General features: G+C 37.5%; 1 protein-coding gene across 5 annotated transcripts in view; it reads right to left on the reverse strand.

Moving 5' to 3' along the window:
* Positions 1-274: 274 nt before the first annotated feature.
* LIFR (LIF receptor subunit alpha) overlaps positions 275-18,141 on the reverse strand; it is a 76,545-nt gene continuing 58,678 nt past the window's right edge. For 3 of the 5 annotated variants that reach the window (XM_010367662.2, XM_030927543.1, XM_010367661.2), the window contains exons 15-20: positions 15,919-16,020; positions 14,789-14,956; positions 11,526-11,687; positions 10,493-10,586; positions 7,886-7,964; positions 275-7,514 (exon numbers count right to left, since the gene is read on the reverse strand). In XM_010367662.2, the coding sequence (XP_010365964.2) occupies positions 6,891-7,514; positions 7,886-7,964; positions 10,493-10,586; positions 11,526-11,687; positions 14,789-14,956; positions 15,919-16,020 (1,229 nt within the window). In that variant the 3' untranslated portion in view covers positions 275-6,890. The remainder of the gene's footprint in view (positions 7,515-7,885; positions 7,965-10,492; positions 10,587-11,525; positions 11,688-14,788; positions 14,957-15,918; positions 16,021-18,141) is intronic. The other 2 variants (XM_030927542.1, XM_010367663.2) reach the window with 1 other exon arrangement.

Below are 18,141 nucleotides of genomic sequence, written 5' to 3' on the forward strand. Positions count from 1 at the left end.
TATTTATTTGCCAATGTTGGATTCCCACTATTTGATTATTTTTATGCTAACTTCTCAGGTAAACAATAATGATTTAATGGACAGATGGATGTCACACCCAATGGCACAGCAATGTATTCAAATGTTACAAATACATCCATAGTGCTATGTGATTGCTTTACAACCACTGCATTTCTTACGGGATAGAACAAAAAAATACGACGACGAAGCAGACGCCACTTCTCCTAAGTGTGTAACATGGGGAAAAACCCAATAATGCCCAAGTCTGTCAGTGTAAGATGTAAGAAAATATATTTATTTTTTCCATGACAATACTATGATAAAATTGTTAAATACATGCATGTTTTAAAAACAGACATAAGTAACATCTTTAGAATTAACAGCCAAGCATACTAGTTTTACATTTATGGTGTTTAATAGATTACTTATTTTCTATGTTTTTGCTATAATCATGTTTTCCAAAAGATACAGAAACTAAATTCTGAAATTATACAATGATATAAAGTGTCCAAATTTCCCATTCTAACAGCAATTTAATATCCAAATTTTCACAAGGCAGGAAATGCTTCAGTTATCATCTAAGTGGAGTTGTTTTATTCCATATTACTCTCAGAATTCTGTGAATCAGACTGAATCACACACACATACTTCATCTATAGTTTTCTTCCTGTATATGTGTATTTAAATGTTTCCTTATACAATTAAACATGATTTTAGGTACAGCACATCACAACTGATCATTCACCTTAAAAAAAAAATGTCTGTAGTGGTAACATTTCAAGAAATGAAAAAGGGAAGAGTTTGGGATCCGCAGTTTCTCCCTATCTTCTTTCAGCGACATTTACAAGCACTTGACCAAACAAAAATTAGTAAACAGTTACTAGTATTTATAAAAAACTTAAAATATTTAACATATAATACTCGCTTTTAAAAAAACATTCATTCTACAAACAATCTTATAAAAGACAGAAACTTATATCTGTTCACAGTATGTGTATTTTGTAAACAGTAATTCACTATAATGCAATTTTGAAAGTAAAAACAGGTAAATTCCTAGTGTTATAAGGACCTTGACTTATGGCCAGCTAATGAAAGAGAAGAAAACTTAACATTCTTACTAGGAAAGTTAAGTATTTTGAAATGATTTATTTTACCTTTCAACATACCTTTAAAGTGGTACTATTTTAAATCTAGGATGTCTATCTAGGCCAATCTTTTGCAAGCAATTCTGAATTAAAATGTATTTAAGAAAAAGCCATGCTCTTTTTTGAGAAAATAACAGGATAAAACAAATGCCAGGAAGGGCATCAATCACATAATACCTACACCTCCACAACAATGAAAGGCTTCTTTTTCGTGTTGTCTCCTGCTACTCACAATGTTATTTATATTTTTCCTAAATATTATGTTGGAAGGAAAAATTAAATGGAAGGAACCACTAGTTTATGATATATTAGAAAAAATGGGAAAAAGTATTTGGAATCAAACCGGGAGAAGAATGTTTAACAAAAATTGTATGAAAACCATTATTCAGTGTTCTTTTCTATGATCAATTGCAAAAACACTAACACTAATGTTAAACCTAACAGTTAACTTTTCCATGTTATAAATGAAAATTGTATTACCACCTAGAGATATTTTGATCTTTTATAATACACTACTGGAATGTTTAGGAAAATAGTTCAGAAGTTGAAAGTTACCCACTTAAAATGGAATAATTCTAAACGAAAGTACACTTTAAATGTGTAAGGAAATTCTCAACAACTTAAGTGAGCCATTCAATCTGGTGTGCAAAGTATTTTAGTCTTATGTGCAACACACAAGATCTATGTTGTTAGCTTTTTTTTTTTTTTAAAGTTCTGATTGGCTACTGTAAAGGCAATCTTAGAAGACACATGTAAATATAATATAAATCAATTTTCTTATCAAGTAGACATTTTCTCCACTCACATCTCTTAGTTTTTGGGGTATTCAGTCCCAGCAACCAAAAAAAAAATGTAAATTATTAATATTTTGTTTCTGGTTAATGTTCAATCAGTTTTTCTTTTATAAGAGCTGCTTTTGATTTATTGTTCTATGGTTCTTTAGCTAGGCACTTACACGTAAAAACATTCAGAGAGTTTCCCCTTAACACACTACTTTTAATTCTCATGAAAATGTTGCACAGTTAGAATTTGTCTTACATAGATAAATTCTGTTTATAACATGGACTCTGATAATCCAAATATTAACATTCCTAATATAGGGAAAATAAGCACCATTCATGGCTAAAAATAATAGAATCCTGTCATAACCCAATATCGTAAGGATCTGGATATATTCTAGACCAAATCACACTCCCTGAAACATTACCATGTACAATAAAGCCTGACATATTAGCCAACTAATTGAATGTTATCCTTAATCCTTTACATTGGCACTAAAAATAGTCCATCTGTAATAAGCATGAATGTGACCATGCTATAATTAACAGCATAACTGAAAAGGAATAAAAAATCTAATCACCATAGCAAAATAAGGGGTTTAAGTATTATTAATGGCCCTGGTACATAATCTATAAAGATATAAATGAACCAAATTCAAGCCAAGTAATTTCCAATGATATTCTAAGGCTAAGTCTAAAAGATGAATGTTCTGTAACTTTGGCCATAAATCATTTTCTTCTATGAAAATTTTCTTCTAGAATAAATAAGATGGGCATGGCAGCATGAAACTTCATTTTAGCAGGAAATAAAGACTTAAAATAAATACTTTCAAGAAAAAGTTTATCAAGAGAATGAGTTCTGAATTAGTTCACCTCACACATGGACACACTGTTGGGCAGAACACACGCTGGCTGGTACAAACATGCCCCAGTTGCACACCCATCAAATAAGAAGGAAGTATGAACACTTAAAATTATGGAGAAATAAATATCTAGTGATAACAGGCACGAGCCCCTCCTCAGTTTTCATTCAAACCGTGCAGTCACTTCCAAAGTAGATTTGAATCTCTGAGTCAATAGTCTCAGATCTACACAACCTAGATTTTGATGTGTATCGCCCTTCAGGAAAATTCTGTTGAATCTGTGACACTCTGGGATAGGACTCGGTCAAGAAAATTAGTTACTGAGCTTTCATGATGTGTCTAGTTTTTGTAGCTAATAATCCCACATTTTACTCTGAGATGCCCAATTTTACACTTTCAAAACAAGAAAAAAGGCATTTCATAAAATGCACACACATTTTAACATAATTCAAAATAGAGAAGAGCAAAAATAACCTTAGAACAAACAAAAAATTTTATCAGATTATATACCTGAGCAATAGAAAACTTTGAGATAGTGTTTTCAAAATACTGACATGTTAATGAATATTTTACTTTCAAAATACCATAAAATTGATTTTAAATTCCCTTTGAAGAAAACATTCCCTGGTCTCCTTCACTAAATTACAAATAATTACCCAAATACAAAAAGGACTTGTAATGTTTGTTAAATATGGACGGCATGAAGACAATTAAGAAACTACAGGACTTATTTCCAACAAGAATACAATGTGCATGAAGTTTTGAAAATGTGACTTTTTACCACAGTTTCTGAGAGTGTAATAGTACTAAATGTTCTAAATGTAATCTTTCAGATCCATGAGCCGTGAAAGTAATGCTGGTTTGGAAAATGAGGTTGATACTTCCTCTCTTAAACTTCTCAATGAATGGCTGTTTCTGTTTCTAGGCTGCAGGAACAAAGCACCTCTATCACATAAGCACATAAACACACAACTCAACTATCCAGACACTCAGGGCCACAGTCTCAAATCCAGGGCTGTATAAATTCAACAAGCTGATGACCTAGATTGCACACATGTGCTAATCTATGCAATATATGATTCACAAGTTCATCTAATGTTAAAAGTCTAGCTAAGTCTTTAATAATGTAATATTAAATATTATTTATTTAAAATGGTCACTCATAAGTAAGCCCCATAATGACCTCCATTCCTTGGAAGGGAAGCTTGATTTAAAACCAGCTTGTAAGTGAATTGACTTGTAAGAGAGGTAAAAATATGTCTTACATGAATTACTATCCCACAGATACGAGGGAACATAATGCTAGTTTGACATTTAGATTTTTCTAACCAATGACTGGGCTTTCACTGAAGAGGAAAAGAGGGATTTCCCAATTATTTTCCCAGTCAGTAAGGGCTGGAGAGAACACATCTAGCTCTGCCTCTAACTCGTCCTTAATTGTCACTTCCAAGGGAGAAGCCACAAATCTAACTGGACAGAGCACAATCAGTATGAGAACACCTTGTAAATGCAGGCATGCAACCAGCACTGACAAACAGTGCACATTTACCAGTGTCTCAGACAACTGGACATGTGACTAATCTCTCCTTCCCACTTTCCTCCCTTCTTCCTGTGTTGTTGCTCTCCCTACACACACAGGTGGAGTGGGAGGAGAGGTAATATCCTGGGATCTGCACAAGGGTCTAGCTGTCTTCAATTCAATGAGGAAAAAGAAGGAAAACAGCTTTGGCCTCAGACACAAACCACACTCTTTTAAGTATACAGCAACTTATAAGGAGCTTGCCCAGACTTAATAGTGTTACTCTGCTTCTCATTAAGCTAGTGATCCTTGTGTATGAAACTCCAGAAGTAGGGGAAAGGTGAGTGATATTCTGCACGTTTTTCATACAGAAAAAACAGTGAAGTCTTGCAGAGAACGAAAGGACTTAAGAGCCCCAGTGATATTCATCATTAGCCAAACAAATGAGTCGTTATATAGGTTAGAAAGGGCCCTGGATCCAGATGGTCACAGTTGAAATGCATATATATTGACAGACAAAGATCAAACAATCTCTTCTGGCCTTTTCTGGTTATCTCAGGTTAGTGTTGTTTAGAGCAATAAACGTTTACTGTAGCCAACGCCTATCCTTGTCCTGGAGAGATAAAGTATGGGATTGATACATTTCAACAGGGAACAAAGCAGGAGTTGAGGGCAAGCAGACTATGGTAACAGCAAAATTTGGTAGGGAGACAAGGCAGCCCCAGATCTGATGTCTGGGGTGGAAGCTAAGGGAATGAGCCAAAGAGGATACAAAGGAAGACAAGAGAACACTATTTAGGGATGGCTCTGATTGGGTATATTTTTCATTACTGAACATTTCTATGAACTATTATATAGTTTTAATATACTATGTATGTACAAAATGAATTGTATTTCACTCCAAATTTCCACAGATCATAAAGCTCAGAAATTTAGCTGAATCCTAGCAGTTAAAATCAGGATTCATACACAGAGAACATAAATAGATTTTGTCCCTTGTCAATCTGGCTTTTTTCCACAACATGGTTTTTAAAAATATACAATATGAGCTTCAAAAAAATTAATTGATCCATTATTTGCAAATACAATACAGAACCTCAGATGATAAAAAACAAAAAGCCAAAAAACCAAACAAAAAAGGCATATCTTATTTGGACACTTAAAATTTTCAAGTACTTTTGCCTTAACTATGAAAAGGTAAAATACACAGGCAACTTGAGGGCAAGGAAAATACAACATACACTTTTTAGTTTTTTCCTTCTGCTTTTCCAAGAACCACAATCACTCCAGACATCGCTTATGAGAAACAAGGGTGGGCAGAGGATGCTGTGCTGAAGGCACCCAACTCTGCACAGCTCACCAAGCAATTGCTGCACCTGCAACATAGGTATGCCCGTGGATTCAGATCGGTTTATGACAGTTACTAAGAAATAGCCCTTGGGTAACTGTTCCTGTAAGAAGCATTCTCTCTTTAGTTTTATATTTAAAAATGTGAGTACTGGATCAGATCATCTGGCATGATGAAAAGACTCATGAGCAGGAGGAACATCCACTAGGAGGTGTCAAAGATCACCAACGCCTGGGTAGCCAGGCTCAATGGCATGGTCTCCTCAGGAGGAACGAAACTCAATCAGAACAATATGGACAGCTAATGCTGTTAGATATTGCTTAGTAGTCATCTCACATAGTAAATCACTGGAATTATATGCTTATGAATAATAATGAATTTGCTCATATAAAGCTGTCACTATCACAAAATAAAATGATTTAAAAGAAACATGGGTCTATAGTCTTAGAAATGTAAATTTTAAATATCAGGGCAAGCAACTGAAATAATGGAGGCAAGCATAAAAGCTAAAAAATAATGAAAAGGCTTGCAAAACCTATCACAGCAAGAAAACATGATTATGATTTGGGCTGGTCAGTGTCACACTTGTTTTCAAAGTTTGTACCCCTGAGACAACTGTTTGATAACCATTATACAGTAGGCACAGAAATCAGCATACTTTATCAAACAAAACACTAAATCACTGTCGCTACATCAAAAATTATATTAATTTTTGTGAATGCTGTGGATAGAGGAGAATAATCTTAGAAGTTTTTAAATCTGTGCTTAGTTTTCATCTAGAAAGAGAGTAAACGTCAGGCAAATAAACATCACCTGTTACTTGGACATTTTCTCCCTGGCCTGCAAATCCACTTGCAATTCCACCAAGTATACATATGAGAAAACCACAAACAACAGAACAGAAAACAGTTGTGGCGGGATTTGTTTTACATGTATGTACAAGTAGGTATTAGTCTTGAAATGCTTCTTGAAGGTAGAGTACAGGAAAATTCTTTGGCTTGATCACAAAGAGCTCCAAATCTTGAGTTTTGTGGACTGAGGATTCTGAGTCACTATACTTTGGCTTTTAGACTACATTAAAAGCACATGAACACTTTTAGTGTAACTTAACATGTAGTGAAGTTCACCTCCTAACAATACTTCACAGGATCCCTCCAAGAATGCCCAGTGCTGATGTAGCAACACTAGCAATAAGAGCTTATTGAGATGGCCGACTGAAGTGACACGGTGACACTGTTAATCGTTTGGTTTGTTCTGAAAAAAGTTTGTAAAGGACCATCCTCCTCCATTAGATTCAGGAGAGTCTTCATCTTTAGGAGGAATCAAAAATTGTCGGGAATTAATGGAGCATGGACTTCCAAATGAGACAATCTCACTGTTGCTGTCTATGGATCTAGGAGAGTCTGGAGACACTAAATTCCATGTATTTACATTGGCCTGAGGTCTGTAACCCACAGTTTTCTCTAAGTCCTCTTCTGCAGCTATATCTTCCATAGTAGAATTAATGGGGAGGTGCATCTGTGGTTTATAACCTGCTCCTCCTACAGGGTCATTTTCTTGTTCTTCTTCTGGTTTTGCTTGAGGCTGATACATCGACTGAACATCAATGTAAATGACTTGTGCAGTCCCTCCAGCTTCATCTGCTGCTGGGTTTGGTATTTCTTCCTCAATGATGGGTGGACAATACGACACAACCACATGGTTTTCAGGCTCTGCATCAGAGCGATCTTCAGGACGCTCAGCTATTGGGGAAATTATTTCTGTATCTTCTATTTTAGGAAATGCTGATCGAGTTTCGAGAACCTCAACATTATTTGGGGTACAAGGATTCATTTCCAATGTTTTAAGACCACTGCTTCCCTAGAAATAAATTGAAAAATGGTGATTAAAAATAGCACTAAATGCTACTGCAATGCTCCTCCTACAAACAGGGGCACCTTTTTCCCCAAATCTGCTTGTAAACAGGTGCTTCTACTACTCTGCATTTCACACTACAGAACAGCCACTTTTTTCTTCCATATCAGTATTTTCCTTGTTATTAATATTTGTGGGAGAAAAAAGAGCATGGTATAATTTAAAATTAATAATTTTAGAAACTGGGATGTTTCAAAGTATACTATCTTCTCAACACTTTTTACTTAGAATGACATTTGCACGTTAAAAACTTTTCACAAAAGATTAAAAAAACAAGCCAGCACGTCAAAGATAAATGTAAGAAAATAAAAGATTACCTCACAGACACTCTTTTGAAACTGTAACGCTTTACAGTTTTCTGGATTTGGAATATCAGGGTAGAAGGTTTCTTTAATCCTTTAATAAAAAATTATTAAAGTAAATTTAATAGTTTTAAGATTATTAGATAATAAGTTAATAAATCATTAGGCTTATTTTGAAGTATTTATGAATCCGTTAATGAACATCTGAGATTCAAATGGAAGCTCTTTCGTGTGATCATTCACTAGAGCTATCTATACAACGCACTGAGAGGTTCCAATTTGAAAACCATAAACAGGGCTGGGCGCAGTGGCTCACGCCTGTAATCCCAGTACTTTGGGAGGCTGAGGCGGGCAGATCACAAGGTCAGGAGATCGAGACCATCCTGGCTAACATGGTGAAACCTCGTCTCTACTAAAAATACAAAAAATTAGCTGGGCGTGGTGGCAGGCTCCTGTAGTCCCAGCTACTCAGGAGGCTGAGGCAGGAGAATGGCGTGAACCCGGGAGGCGGAGGTTGCAGTGAGCAGAGATCGCGCCACTGCACTCCAGCCTGGGTGACAGAGTGAGACTCCATCCCCAAAAAAAAAAAAAAAAGAAAAGAAAACCATAAACAGTAATTCCATTTCTAGAACTACCATACCCATGTATCTCATGAAAACAGAAAGCAAATAATTAAAATAGTGGTTGCGCCACCTACTCCAAAGGATCTGGACTATGGAAGAACAGCTGTGATCCCATGGCACTGCTTTACCGAGGTGGTTAAAAAGGTGGTCATAAAGGTGATAACTATGTGTCATAAGTACACCGCAGTCTGTGCTAAGAAAAAGGCTATTAATCTTGAACAAAAACTAAATCTCAAAAATGAGATTTGCCTTTACCGAGGTGGGTTACCGAGGTGGTCATAAAAGTGACAGCCATGTGTCATGAATACATTGCAGGCTGTGCTAAGAAAAAGGCTATTAATCTTGACTAAAAACTAAATGCAACCAAAAATGAGATTTGCTCAGTGTTCTATCATGTTTTTATATTTACAGCTACTAAAAAGAAATGTATTACTTGAAATTCCTACAGGAAAAATAACTTTGTTAATGTGAGTTTGAAACACTGTAACTTCTAAACTCCCTTCTTACTTTGTCTTTTTTTTGAGACAGAGTCTTGCTCTATTGCTAGGCTGGGGTGCAGTGGCACAATCTTGGCTCACCGTAACCTCCAACTCCCTGGTTCAAGCGATTCTCCTGCCTCAGCCTCCTGAGTAGCTGGGATTACAGGCACGTGCCACCTCACCCAGCTACTTTTTTTTTTTTTTTTTTCTTGAGGCGGAGTCTCGCTCTGTCGCCCGGACTGGAGTGCAGTGGCCAGATCTCAGCTCACTGCAAGCTCCGCCTCCCGGGTTTACGCCATTCTCCTGCCTCAGCCTCCCGAGTAGCTGGGACTACAGGCGCCCGCCACCTCGCCTGGCTAGTTTTTGTATTTTTAGTAGAGACAGGGTTTCACCATGTTGGCCAGGATAGTCTTGATCTCCTGACCTCTTGATCCGCCTGCCTCGGCCTCCCAGAGTGCTGGGATTACAGGTGTGAGCCACTGCACCCGGCCTAATAGTTGTTTGTAAAATGTGACTTTTGATAATGAGAATATGGTTACCAAAATAGACTATTCTATAGTTCTACAACTATTACTATTTTGATTTATAAGCCGATTGCTAAAATACGTTCTCTTGTCATAAATGATGTCATTTTTAAGGCCGGTGAGGACTGGTCTAAGCATGAATGCAGCCACTGGCTCCATACCCAGCCAGGACAGCTCCTGCCAGGTAACCACACACATGGCCCTCTCTCCCATGGAGCCCCCACTGACTTCACCTCACCTCACGTCACTCATTGCTGCTTCACCAGGCACACAGCTCCTCTCACTTTCTCTGAAGATTTTAACTCTTTCCAATTTCAGGGCCCTCAAAGAAACAATTCACTGTCTGTAACATTCTCTTCCCTCTCCTTACCCTTTGGAACTCTCCCACAGACCGGCCGTGACCCGCAGTGGCCGACCAGCTCCCAGGACGTAGCCCCCTGCTGGTCTCCTCAGGGTACCTGGTTCAGTCTTCCTAGCACCCACTCACACTCTGCAAGCACACATTTGCTGGATGTCTATGGTTTACTGTCCCTCTTCCCACACTGTGCTCCAAGTCTATAAGAACCATGGCTTGTTTTGTGCACTACAATATTCCCTCCTTCACATGGAAGAGGTCATTCATATTTGTTGAATAAATGAGCAAATGATCAAAATGACAGGTCACGAGGGCAAGTGAGATCTTAATCATTAAATCATGTTTAATCTTGTAGATAGCTACTGCCGTATTTCAGCCTATAAGTATTTTTTATAATAGTAACTGCTATGACTTTAAATTATTAGGAAAAACAGTAGCAAAAAATTTACACATTGACTCTATTAAGACCTTAAAATAATATGTCATGTTTAATATTAAATTCAACATTAATTCTAATTAAAACTTTTTTTTACTAACTTATTACAACAAAAAAGATATACTTAATACATAAACTAATCTTACAAATCTTATAATCATCCCCTTAAGAAGAAAAGAGCAAAAGTAAATGCAGAAACCATTACCATTCTCGTTTCCGATAACAAAGGATACTTGTCACCACTCCAACAATGACAGCCACTGCCACTGGGATGAGAATGGCAATAATTAATCCCACAGCTGAAATGAGAGTATTACAAATATTAAAATCACCATTTTTAGTGTGAAGTAGAGAACAGATTTATGTTAGAAGATATTTAGGTTGGTAGATTATTTAGGAAAAAAACAAAATTAACTGCTGCAGGGACACTGAAAAACTATTACAATCTAACCATCAGGTATTGTGATAATTTTTATGCAAATACTTAAACTCTTTCAAGTAGGGTTTCTCAATCTTGAAACTTTTGACATTTTAGGCCAGACAGATCTTCACTAGAGGATTGGGGGAGACAGTCCTGTACACTACTGGAAGTTTAACAGCGTCCGTGGCCTCTCACCGCTAAATACCAGTAGTATCCCCCAGTTATGACAACGAAAAATGATACCAGACAGTGCCAAGTATCTCGCAGGTGACAAAATCACCCTCCGTTGAGAATCACTGCTTTAGAGAACCATATCCTCATGGCTCTTTATTTAAGAGCTGTGTATGAACTCTCCAACTCAGGGGTAGAGGATAAGCCCATGATCCAAGTAAAGTTCTTTACTGCTGAAAGATAGTCAAGGCCATCACTGTTCTTGTCTCTCAAATTTATGAGTGTTGTGCTTTACAAAAAAATTTTTAAGAACATCTTCACTTTTCCCTAGATATGTGAGAAATCACAGAAAAGCTGGAGCAAAACATTTTTAAACACTGACCTTGTTAGATAAATTTAATATGACTTTAGACCTCTAGACTTCAGATGTATCCCAAATTCACTAATTTATTAGGTACTCATTTGGAAATAACTTCAAATAACTGACAAGAATAAACATAAAGTAATCTTATAGCTTTTAAACCCTTCCCTCCACCAGCCAAAAAATGCAACAAAATGTGAATGGTTTTTAGAAAGGGTGGGGAGGGGTTCCTACATAAACCAAGAATCACTAGGAACACTACGCATGCAGCAACCCGAAACTTACAATTTTCCTTTGTCACCACGTACATACTCTTCTCTGGGCCCACTCCACCATCTGTATAGGCTCGCAAGACCAGGTGGTAACTTGTTTTACCTTGAAGGTCAGCAATCCTCAGTGTCTTCTGGGATATGTCAGTAATATTCTTAACCTTTATGTCAGAACGACCTATTTTTAAAATGAAGTACGTTAGCACTAATCTCTAACCCATTTTAAATGCATGGTTACCTACACCTGTCTCACTAACTGCCCTTCTAAGTGGTTCTAGCTGCAGCCATCCCAGCCAAGGACTCTGGAGCTGCCACTACCTTGTTCAAACTCTACCCCCATGCCACTCAATAGCTGTATGATATGGGCCCGTTATTTAAACCACTCTCAACTGGAGTTTTTCTACTTATGAAATAGAGTATCATGACTTAAGCTGTGTAAAGTTTTCACACACATTCTCTAGCATAATGCCTGGCATATAGCAGGCAATCAATAAAAGTTCCCTTTCTGCTACTAAAAGCATGAAAACTACCACAACCAAAACCCACTTAGGCTGAGCCTTCCTATGAGTGAGAGTGAAAGATGGGATGAAGCAAACATGCAAATCAATAGAGATGACTCCAAACCACTTAGAAAAAGGATCAGTGTGATGGGAACTCTCAAATGAGACTAGTGAGAAATCCTTTGAGTTATAACTTCAAAAGGAAGAGTGAGGAATCATTTGAACTACTATTTTATTTTAAAAAATTTAACCAGAATAATGCAGGACAATAGGTTAAAAAATTAACTAGTACTAAATGGTTAATAACAAAAAGTGACAGTTCTCTACCAGCTCCTCCTCGCGCCCCCTACAACCACTATAAAAGTCATGTAATCAGTTTCTTTGGGTATTTACCTCCATATTCCAAAGTAGCAAACTTACAGAGATGTGACTTTTAACTACTAGACCTTATCTACACATACTTTATAAGGGCAGATAAAGATAGAGCTCTTTTACACTACCATCACCCTTTCCCCCACTACATCATTCGTATAGAAACATCAGAACATTTGATGAATTCAGGTTGGATTACTATGATTATATAAATATGAGTTACTGCTAAGACAAACTGCTTGGTGTGATGTTTCCTTTCTTGTTTTCCCATTGTTATAACTGCTTTTTCTCTCGTTTGCTTGATTTTCTATATACCAATCAGTAATTCTTCCCATATCCTCCAATGTACACTAAGATTTTCCACGTGGTCAAACACAACAAAATCCCAGCTCCACATCTTCTCTGTCCTCCCCTCCACCCATCCCCTGCCTTCTGCCCTAGACTGGATGCCTCCTGGGCTGTGGCTCTCCTAGAGCTCCCTGCTCTCTCTCCCCTGTGGCTTCCTGGGTTGGCCTCACTTCATTTCCTCATTAGGATGCACTCTTCTAGTAGCTTCTTGAGAAAAGCAACATGGGGGAAGTAAATATTTGCAGCCTTGCATGTACAAAATGTCTGCATTTTAATCTCACTTTGGTTGACAGACTGGTGGAGTATTGAATTTTAGACCGAAAATAATTTTCATTCTGTATTTTGAAGAGACTTCTGTGGTACCTTCTAGTATCTGGAGTATTGCTGGGCTGTCTGTTGCCATTATTATTCCTGATTCCTTGCACATGACCTGCTTGTCTCTGATCATTTCTTTACACGTTAGCTGCTCGGAAAATTCATAATGACATACCTTGGCATAGATCTTTTTTCTATTTATTTTGCTGTGTATTTAATGAATTCTTTCACTCTATATACAGTAGTCCTCTGTTTTCCTCAGAGAATAACTGTAACAATATACTGCAATAAAAATTATGTAAATATGGTCTCTCTCTTTCTTAAAGTATCTTATTGTACTGAACTTATCTATTTTCAGACTGCGTTTCACCAGGGGTAACTGAAATGGCAGAAAGTGAAACCATGGAAAGTGAAACTGCAGAGAAGTGGATCTGCTTATAGTTAGACCCTTCAGTTCTAAGGAACTTTCTTCAATTGATCCCTCCATTCAGACCAGATTGATTCTCACCCCTTGGCCTCCAAGGCCTGGTCTGGCAGGTACTGGAGAAGTTCCTTCTCGACAATGCCTGACTGCCCACACAGATTTCACAATCCTCCACTCATTTAAGTCATTTGCCCCACTTCCACCCACAAATTTCTGAATCTTCTTTTTTGGGGTTGTTTTGCCTCTTCTGTTCTCTCCTTGTGGCTTTATTAGAGTTTGGGTTTTTTTCCCCTTCTTTATGCTAACTTTAGTGACCAATCTACCATGTCTCACTGGAAATCCAGATGGTAGAATTTTAACTGTTTCAAGTGTAAAATTTCCAAGCATGTGAGGCAAGTCACACTAGACTTGGGATGTTTGTGCAATTTGATATTTAGGATGTCCCTCATTCACCAGCAACCATGAAGGTTTAGGCAATGCAGAACCTGGGGACCAAAGGGGAGGCATACACTTCCTGCAGCTGCTCTGGGGAGTGGCTGAGACAATTCCCGGCCAGCACTGCCATGCCGTGGCGGAGTTCTCTACTTCTCAGACAGGTATTAAATAATTAAAATGATTTCCTTCTGAGGAGAGGCCAACCAGGGAAATGAAAGCTCTCAAACTGTAAAGATGATATGCTTGTGTTATGCAGCTATAAGAAACATCTGATTCTCCGCAGAAATACAATGAAAGGAAAAGCCAGAAATCTGAACAATTTTGTATTTGTAAATCTGAGAACTCTCTAAAGTCTTTGGATGTACACTTGTCAATTTCCAAGGATTGTCTGTACTTTTTAATAAATCCCCAATCAAGTCAATTAAGTTTTCCAGCTTATCAACGACATGGCTAAGTAAAATGCTAATAGGCCAGTGGTTTTTGTCAAATTACAACTGAGAATCTGAAGCTAACTCTTTGGATTCCTGAGTTTTTCTCCTCCACTGTTATAAGTACAAGATTTCTTTTTGGAAGTAAACTTCATCAGATGCCTTGTTATGGATTACGTAAGGCTCTAATAAGAGATGGTTTCTGTCCTATGAGGCTTATAATCAAAGGCTTCAGAATAAATGATTTAAATATTCCTGAAAGACTATGCATGTCAATTATTGCATTTTAAAATCTTAAAACTCTTATATTCATAGAATTACTGCCTTTGCATTTCTCTATCTTTCAGATAGTTTTGAAAACCAGTACTAAACTACTGAGCAGGACTCCTTTTTTTTCCTGTTGTGGTTAAAGAGAAACTTCTAAGAAACACTATCCTCGTGCTATCAATTTACTTACCTGATTCTAAAACCCTCATCTTTGATGTGTCTCTTTCTCCTTTTCCAAAGTAAAACAAATATCCTCTTAAAAAGCCTCTAAGTTCTTCCACAGGAATGTCTTCCCATTTTACTAATATCGAATCTGCAGAAGTATCCTCAACAGTAAAATTTGGTGCAACAGTGGGAGCTGTAAAAGGAAAAAGTCAATTGCTAAAGGGGAGTGTACGAATACAGAGTAATATAGTAATGTTTCCTGAGCTTTCTAGCCTCAAAAATAATTCAACTTGGAATTAAAACTTTATTTAATCATAAACTTGGAGAGAGATAATCACAAATGCCTTTTTTGTGAAGCTTACGTACTAATAACCATAGACAAAAATATTTTTTAGGAACAAAGGCAGAACTTAATATCACTTTCAGACAAAATATGTATCTAGGGAAGCGATCTATGCAAAATCTTTCTGAGGCTATTCAGACAGACTTTATTTGTATTTCCCATCTTTACTGATAGTCCTGAAGAAGTTAACAGTTTTTTAAACTTGTAAAAGTACTAATTACATATTTTTGATATCAAGTTCAGATTTAATTTTCTTGAGGAGAGTAAAATTGTAAATATAAACATTCAACAAATGATTTCAGAGTAAGCAGGCCCAGTGCAGTGGCTGATGCCTGTAATCCCAGCACTTTAGGAGGCTGAGGTGGGAGGATCGTTTGAGCCCAGGAATTTGAGATCAGCCTGGGCAACATAGTGAAACCTCATCTCCACACACACACACACAAACACACACACACACAAATTAGCTGAGCATGGTGGCATGCACCTGCAGTCCCAGCTACCCAGGAGGTTGAGGTGGGAGGATCACCTGAGTCCAGGAGGTTGAGGCGGAAGTGAGCCATGATCTTGCCGCCACCGCACTCCAGCCTGGGTGACAGAGTAAGATCCTCTCTCAAAAAAAAAGGGGGGGGGGGCGGGGGGGGAAGGAAAAGGAGGAGAAAAAAGTAGTAATCAAACACTTTTTAATTTATCAAATTATTTTTCCTTCCTTGAACTAAACATCTTATTTTTAGAATTCAATCATACTACTGTTGCCAATTTATAATTTCTCATGTTACCCTGAACTCTTAAAAATAAGTACCCATTTAACTTACCCAATTCTTCTATATATCCAATCATGGAGCGTAATAATTGATATCCTTGATTTCTGCACCCATACAGGAAAAAATTGTATCTTACACCTGGTCGAAACTGATCTGTAAGATGAACGTATCAGCAAACTTTCATAAATAAATTACTATGAATATCTATTTCAGAAATATCAAATTTATAACACTCTAAAATTTCCAAAGCTAATTTTACAGATGTTTTATTAAAAAATACGTATTTTAAAGATTAGTATTCAGAATGAAAACTGACTAAACAAAAATTAAATTTATTTCTATTTTAACAAAAAGTTTAGTAATATAAGATGGGATTGCCTTGGAGAGAACAATGATGATTAAGGCTTACATTTTGTTCCTTGTTCCAGGAAGAAACATCATTGCTTGATTTTTTTTTTTTTTTTTTTTTTTTTTGAGTCTCGCTCTGTCGCCCAGGCTAGAGTGCAGTGCTGCGATCTTAGCTCACTGCAACTTCCGCCTCCCGGGTTCAAGTGATTCTCCTGCCTCAGCCTCCCGAGTAGCTGGGATTACAGGTGCCTGCCACTGCACCTGGCTAATTTTTGTATTTTTAGTAGAGACGGGGTTTCACCATCTTGGCCAGGCTGGTCTCGAACTCCTGACCTCGTGATCCACCCACCTTGGCTTCCCAAAGTGCTGGCAACTGCTGGGTTTTAAGGAACAAAATGTAAGTCCAAATCAACTTCCTGGGTCAGTTCACTAAGCCATTCATTCCAGGTCTACATCATGCTTCTATAAATCCCTTCCCTACATAGTGTTATTTCTGAGTTGGAAAAAACAAACAAACCCACTGCTCTCTCCTCTCGTTCCAAGAAGCAGAATTAAAAGTTGCACTCTGCCTTGAAGCTTCAGTGTTAAAGGAACTGGGTCTTAGAGTTTGTTCCTCTTTATAGCATCACCATTAAGTGTCTTTGGGTGAGTTAACTCTATAAGATATAGAGGTGCTTTGAATTAACTCCACAGGACACAGAGGTACTTCCAATTGAAGTACCTTAACTTAAATTCAAAAGGCTCCTTTTAAATGTCTCCTGAATACAATGCAATGTGTGCAATGTGAGCAACACAGATATGCACAAAACAAAATGTCAAGCATGGAGACACTTGCAGAGTGGTGGGGAAGACAGATGAACAAGGGTAACCATAACAGTGTGTTATATTAGAGGTATGTATCAGATTCCATGGAATCTTAAGTGAGGGGCCAAATGAGTCTAAGAAGATCAGAAACAGCTACCATAAGGGCTATCTGAATAAGGCCTTGAAGGGCACTGAGATGCTCATCCGTGGTGGTTGAGAAAGAAGAAAATGCCGGGGGATCCGGAGGGGGATTGGCAGCATATGGCATTGCATTTAATTTGCAGAATACAATTATTCTGGTGTGGTTAAAGCATTAGTTCTCCAATCAAGTGCCCGTAACACACCAGTGGCCTGCAGGCTCCAATGTGAGACAGTAGTCAATTTCTAAAATCACACAACCCAAGAAAAACTGAATCAATTTGTCTAAACTTTTAACTTTTCTTCTTTCAATGATTTTCCTTAAACGTTTGCTATGCGCTGGCACATCCTAAATACGTATTAATGCAACTCAAGCTCAGCCAACTGTGTTTAGTTTCGTAACACTTTTCTTTGGAGAAAGGTATGCTTGAGGTTATGACTTTATACTGCATGTACACCTGTAAATCTGTGCCTCTTTTTATATTAAATTTATTAACATTTTATAGGGCTCTGACACTTTAAAAAAAAGAGCCTGAGAAGGTTAGAGCATTAGAAATGTGCGAAGGTCAAAAAAGAGAGCAGACAGCTTAATGAGTAGACAATGGGATGAGGGAGGAATAATAGGTGTGCCTACTATGTGCCACTTGCTGTTCCAGAAGCTCAGCAGTAAATAAAAGACAATATTCCCAGCCTCTTGAGGCTTTGAATAACTTTGAATTTGAACCCGGGTTCTATCACATAATAATTTTGTGACCTTGGAAAAGTCACCTAACTTCTCTGAGTTTTTGTTTCCTCAAGCTTTGTGCCTTTGTTCAATTGAGTTGGCACAGAAAGTTCTCCTCCCACAATCATCGCGGGGCAGCTTCTCCATATCCTGCAAGGCTCAGCTAAAACTTAAATGGGTAGATACTCCATTTATATCCACTCCAGCCTACCCCAGTTCATCCTGATTATTCTAAAAGCCCAGGTGAGAAATGACAGACT

The sequence above is a fragment of the Rhinopithecus roxellana genome, chromosome 3, assembly GCF_007565055.1.
Source record: "Rhinopithecus roxellana isolate Shanxi Qingling chromosome 3, ASM756505v1, whole genome shotgun sequence".
NCBI lineage: Eukaryota > Metazoa > Chordata > Mammalia > Primates > Cercopithecidae > Rhinopithecus > Rhinopithecus roxellana.